The sequence below is a fragment of the Chaetodon auriga genome, chromosome 6, assembly GCF_051107435.1.
Source record: "Chaetodon auriga isolate fChaAug3 chromosome 6, fChaAug3.hap1, whole genome shotgun sequence".
Lineage (NCBI taxonomy): Eukaryota > Metazoa > Chordata > Actinopteri > Chaetodontiformes > Chaetodontidae > Chaetodon > Chaetodon auriga.
This window is the reverse complement of record NC_135079.1, coordinates 17,689,050-17,695,320: the sequence shown is the minus strand read 5'-3', so window position 1 is coordinate 17,695,320 and position 6,271 is coordinate 17,689,050. Positions and strand designations below refer to the sequence as shown.

At 43.5% G+C, this 6,271-nt stretch overlaps 1 protein-coding gene across 1 annotated transcript in view; it reads right to left on the bottom strand.

Annotated features, from left to right (window-relative positions):
• Positions 1-803: 803 nt before the first annotated feature.
• The window catches only part of ldlrad3 (low density lipoprotein receptor class A domain containing 3), a 71,931-nt gene continuing 66,463 nt past the window's right edge, over positions 804-6,271 (bottom strand). The window contains exons 5-6 of the mRNA XM_076733837.1: positions 3,306-3,702; positions 804-3,022 (exon numbers count right to left, since the gene is read on the bottom strand). Coding sequence (XP_076589952.1) covers positions 2,818-3,022; positions 3,306-3,702 — 602 coding nt within the window. The 3' untranslated portion in view covers positions 804-2,817. The remainder of the gene's footprint in view (positions 3,023-3,305; positions 3,703-6,271) is intronic.

The window sequence follows — 6,271 nt, the reverse complement described above, 5'->3', positions numbered from 1 at the left end:
TAAAGGCTTCATAAGGAGATATCTTTTATCTTTACATTATACAGCACTACCTTTATGTGACAGATAGGATAACTAGTTACATTGCAGATGAAGTTTTATATAGTAACATATGATACATTATCAAAGTTAAGGTTAGACAAGTAGTTCCAAGATGTTTTGGCTTGTGACCCCTTACAAAAAAGTGCACTCTTCTCACATAGTTTCATTTAAGTGACAGTTTGAGATCCAAAGAGTCAAAATTGTCCAACATTGGACGAAGTCCAAAATATGACTTTAGATTTTTTTTCTTTCCCCTCCCAGCCCATTAATCATCTCACAACCTCTCAGATTAATTTTGTGAGAGGTGGGCCTGACCCTGAGGTTGGCCACCGCTGAACTCAACTGACTGTATATTAAGTCGCTAAACGTAGTTCCACCTTGACCAGCTACCATAGCGAAATGTGACTTGTGTGCTGATATGCATCAGTATTTACAATCTAATGTGATAAATGATAACATTTCTGTAAGAGTGGCCATTTTTACTGCAGAACAAGTTCTTACTTTTGATACTTTCGATAAGCAAATTTAGCTGATAACACTTCTGTACTTTCACATCATGATTCGGTCTTCAGGAAGCAATCTGCATACTGAATACTTCCACCACAGAAAGTGTCATTCTCTCCACCCACAGTGGAGGATCAGATGGCGCTCCTGCTACTGAGTCTTTATCACTCAGCGGTCTGTGATCTAAGGTTTGTCTGTCTGGGGCACAGGCTGGCAGCACAGCTGCAGACTTTGCAATAAACAGATGCTGACAATATATTGAGTTGCTGAGAAAATGTAATATTAAATCTCCAGGAAGACTCATACACACATAAACTGAGTCCGAATTTTATATTACTTTCAAAGTACAGAATACATGAGATAAAAAGATCATGATGTGACGGCGTCACAAATATGTAAATAACTCATGAGATCAAATCAGAGAAGGAAAATGGAATTTGATCTTAAACATTCCTTAAAACAGAACCAAGATATAAACAACAGAACAGACAGACTGGTATAAATTTAGTCCTGAGAAATGTCTTCCAGTTACAGCAAATAACATGAATTCTGTTTTCCTCAATAAACCGTTGAACATTTGAATATAATAATGGTATAAACAGCTGTGACACATAATCATTCCTTTGGAGGGTAACAGCCTTGGGTGAAGGTGAATAATGATAATCTTTGGTTTGATTGTATTTCTTGTGCCTGCATTAGCACTGCTGGCTCTCGAGGAAAAGTAAAATGCAAAGCATAACCACATTTACACATTCATCTCTCACTTTAAACTCTGCTTTTAAATAGCTTTCCTTACTTTGCCTAGCTCCTATGTACAGTGTCAAACAAACCGCTATGAAATGAACCATTAAAAGTCAAAAGACACGAGAAGATTTATGAACACACATCCTTCAGATACAGAATGGATTTCATCATCATTGTCTGATATAACTGAGGAGGATAATCCAGAATGATTCATAACCAGTTATGTACATTAAAAAATCTCAAGCAAAATTTGAACAATCTGATCTCAGATAGCCTTAAATGTACTGTGTGGTGTCATGCCAGCCTACTTTGAAAATGTTTTAAAAAGACCGTTTGTGCCCACAAACACGTCACATATAAAGGCACTAACTGCCAAACTGGCACAGAATAAGGTATTTCTTTTTTGTTTCTACATAAAACATTGTTGGTCTTCAAATGGAAATGTAATAAACAGTTATTGTTGCCAACAGAGGTGGATCTTTTCCATAGAGGAATGATTTATGAAACTCACTTGGTAAGGACATACTTCTATAATTTCTGCTCAGCATTATTTTTAAAAAACCTCAGTGGTCCTCTTCACACTTGTAGCTTGAATTTGACCAAACGACAAGAGTGTGAAAAATATTGTGAAAAAAGCATAATGCTTTTTCTAGATGTGTATTTTTCCAACTTCTTGGTGACAACAATGTGCTAACATGAGTCTGAAGTACCACTAAAGAAGCTACAAAATGCTGCTTTTACTATAATCAGTTCACTGTAGCGATATTATCAATTTTCTTATGAGTACCTCTGATTGAGCTGCTCTTCTATGTCACAACTGCACGTGCTTCTGTTAAACTATTAGAACATGCCACTGCTAAAATCATCTAAGAACAGTAAGTCATGATGTATCAGTAACTCTCGACAGTACAGATTTTATCTAGCGTTCAGTTATTTTACAATTTTAACACAATAAAACTTACATTTAATTATAAACTCCACTGTGGAGAGTGTGGCAGATGTGAAATGTGAAGCACAGGGAGGAGAATCAGAATATGACACAGCCGTCCTCATGATACCTCTCTCATGATTATACTGCAACACAATGATCACTTCAGGTGCTATCATCATATGATTTGATCATGAACATGTCAGTGATTGGCAGTTGAACTCCTACCTCTTTGGAGGTGCAGGTTAGGGTCACTGTTAGGTATCGTACACAGTATTTCCTCAAGGGGAGCACAATTCAACTGAACTGATGACAAGTGAATGAATGTGTATCGGATTAAGGTGTAGTGCAGCCATGAGCCCAGCAGGGGGAGCCGGCATACAAGATCGGTGTAGCTTGTCTCAGTCCAGTGCTTCAGAAAGCTGATGTGTGGGCAGTGAGTTAAGGGCACTGTTTAGTCTACAGTCTCTCATTGTCTGTTGATTCTCCTCAGCAGGTCTCTGCTGTGGACCGTCCAGGCCTCATGTGGCCCCGCAGCCTGGTCCTTCAGTCCTGCAGTCTCTGCAGTCCAACTACAGTCTCTAAGTTCTACAAGAGAGCGGCTACAGCTGGTCCGACTCCTCTCTGGAGCTCGAGCTTGGCTGTGCGCCCGAGGCCACAGTTCTGGGTGTGGAGGGTGCTGAGGGATGTGCTGTGGGGTGGCTCAAAGGCTCTTGTGGGCCCTCGTATTGAGGCAGCTCGCCCTCTGATGGAAGCTCTCCATCTGAGAGGTATGGAGGAGGAGGGAGATCAAACCAGGGAGGGCGACTAAAAACAGAGGGAGAATATGATGTCAGGGCCATGAGCTACACATGGATTGCACAATGAATATTTTTTGACTTGGACAAGCAACTAGCGAAGATTCAGGATGACTTCTGACTAAATAACACCACAATATAAGAACCCTTAGTTAAGGAAACATGTCATCATGCTGTATTAAAATTACATATAGAGTTAGTTACAGATAGAGTACAGTGCAAAGCTAGCTTTATGGATACAGACAAAAGATGATAAACTTCCATACAGCTGTGAGAATTATTATTCCTTTCACCTGACATCCAGAACAGCTTGTGAGTATGACGGAGGTGAGTCCATGGAGAGTCCGGAGGGATATAGGGTACCGGACAGCAGCTGCAGTGCCTGAGGAGTTGAGCGATACTGGCCCGCTGCGGTGGGAGAGACGGGGGAGAGACCTGGACCTCCGGCGTGGACGTGGCCCCGGTCCAAGATGACCAGACGGGACAGCAGCAGGGGCTGGTGGTGGTGATGCGAGCTCCCTCTCACTCCTCTGGGCAGCAGGACGCTCCGCTTCCTCTGGTGGTGGAGCACCAAGGCTAGCAACGCCACCACCAGGACGAAGATAACGGCACTGCCAATGACAGCGTAAGTGATGCTGGGGTAGTAGCGCAGACGATAGTCCAGTGTCACAAAGTCCTGCCCCGGAGCTTCTGCGGGAGAGAGGAAGGAGATGAAGAGCAAGTTGAGAATGGTGTAGGAGGATGGGGAAAAGGGAGGATGAGTGGTGGCGGGGAGGGTGACAGAACGGTACGGAGGAAGCAAGGATGGAGATGAGGAGGGAGAGGAAAATTATTTAAAGGAACGAGAAGAAACGGGAGGATGAGTTGTGGGCTTGTAGAGCCTGGGGAATGGGGGAGGGAGGGAAGGAGAGAGGCACGGATATTAAGCAGTAAATTGTTTCCAGGTTCATTCTGAAAATGTGTTTTGTGTGTTTCAATGGAGGCAGCCACTCCTGGAGATGAGAGCGCCAAGTAATAAGCACAACAACAGTCAGACTCTCCCCAAGAGCTTCCAGAGACAGGGAGAACAAACAGAACATCGCGTACAGTGCAGAGGCTAGTTCTGAGCCCCTTCAAACGGAGGGACCTCACTCTTTACTAAGAAGACTCAGACAGAACAGAGAGGCTAAATAATTCTTTGTGAGGACAAAACAGCTCACAGCAGTTTTAGATAAAACACGACGTGAGTTGCTCTGCACTGACGGACGAACGCACCGTAGGCAGAGGAACACCGGGGGTTGCCACAGATTACCATGTTTGTCGCAGGCAAAGGGGGTGTCTGCAAACTACCTCAGGGAACTTAAAGTTCACCATGAGAGCCGTGGCCAGCAGTAAGAGATGCAGAGCAGCCACCACGCGGCCTGAAATGAGGAAAGGGACGACTGTATTGCCAGAGAGCAGTGCAGCTTATTATTCCAGATGGGATGAGGGGAATAGCACTTAAACATTTCCGCTGACTGATATTACAGTGTGAGAATTTCAATCAGGCACTCAGGGTGAGGCCCATGTAAATGGTGTTTCTGCTGGTCTTACCAGCAGACAGTACTGTTGTATTAAGGAGAGAGGGAGGGAGAGTGAAAGGACTCCTGTTTATTACTGAGCTGCAGTAAGCCTGAGCTAATGAGGAATGAGCCAGATAAAAGTATTTTACAGTTGCTGTTTCAGTTCAAATTACACTAATGCCTCAAGGGGCTGGAACCATCAAACCTCTGTGTGCCTCCTAAAAGTTCAAAACACTCATTGAAGTACTTTCAATGTTCTGTGTTCGAGGTTTCTACGTTTCTGCTTAACAGGCTATGTGCATTAAGGCCTAATATACGCTTAAAAGGTTTCACATCTCTGTCCACTGGCCATCATGCAGACAGTCGTGGATATTGCCCAGAAAGCTTGCCAGGAAATGACCATTACAAGATATCTCGAGGTTGAATCAATAGTCTGAAAATGCTACCATCTGTAAGGATTAGATCCCCTGACACTGCAAAGCTGGCAAGCCTTTTTGGAGCTTTTTGAAGTATTCCAGGCTTATACAGACTTACAGGCTCTTGGGGGATGTTGTGTTTAGCACGGGGTAGAGACCCCCGACCCCCCCAAACATACATGCTAGAGCTGCATGAGTTCAGAGAAATCAAACACGAGATACTGAGTCATAGGTCAGATCCAAAAAGAAAGGACACTTTCTGATTCAAATAGAACAAGTTCATAAGTACCAGAATCATACGTTGATAGAGACCACGATGTATACTTAAAGGAACAGCCCCACATTTTGGGAGATCCACTTATTTGCCTTCTTGCCAAGGGTTAGGTGAGAAGATCAATATCATGCTCATGTGTGTAGAGTAAATATGATGCTACAGCCAGTAGCTGGCTCGCTTAGCATAAACTCTTCAAACAGGACAGGCGGAAACATCCTGGCTCTATTTGTTTAATCTGTGGAAACAAATGGAGGTATCACCAGGGTTTTGTGCCAGACTACTTCTTGGCTTCTTGACTTCCTGGAGTCTAGGCTCGTCCAGGAAGCCTTTCCAAGAAATAGTCTGGCGCATGACCCCTGTAACAATGCAATGCGTCACTTTCACATTTCGGATTTTGTTATGCTAAGCTGGTGGAGTGGTGTCAATCTTTTAATCTTACTCTCAGCAAGAAAACAAGTGCGTGCATTTCCCAAAACGTCAAACTATTCCTTTAGAGAAAAGGGTGCTGGGGGTTAGAGCGACTATCAAAGCTCAGTGTGTCAGAGCACCTGTGTGGACAAAGCTGTAAGTTATTATTAGAGGAGAAGGTTTTTGGGGTTTTTTTTGGCTTGTTTTCTCTCTCTTCTAGACACCATGCTGCATTTTTCCTCTGTCTATCTGACCTTGAAGGCCTGTGGGAGTCTTCAGCAGTACTTCTGTGTGTTTGTGTTTGTGTGTGTGTGTGTGTGTGCGTGTGCACAGATACTGTTGAATTCCCAACCACAACTAGCCTGGCATACAGCCTATTTATGTACCAGTGTGTAGTCAGGGGCCCCATGCCTTAATTAAATCTAATCTAATTCAGATGCTCCACCCGCTCGCTGCCCCAACCAGACACCAGCCAATAAACAAGGCCCCTCGACCCCTCCCTTGTGATTTAAAAGTGGCTAGTCCTTCACGCTACCAATTAACTATGAACTGGACTCTCAGCAGAGAAAAGCCAAAACAAAGAAGAATTATTATCATAATTACCTAGCAAAAAGCACAAA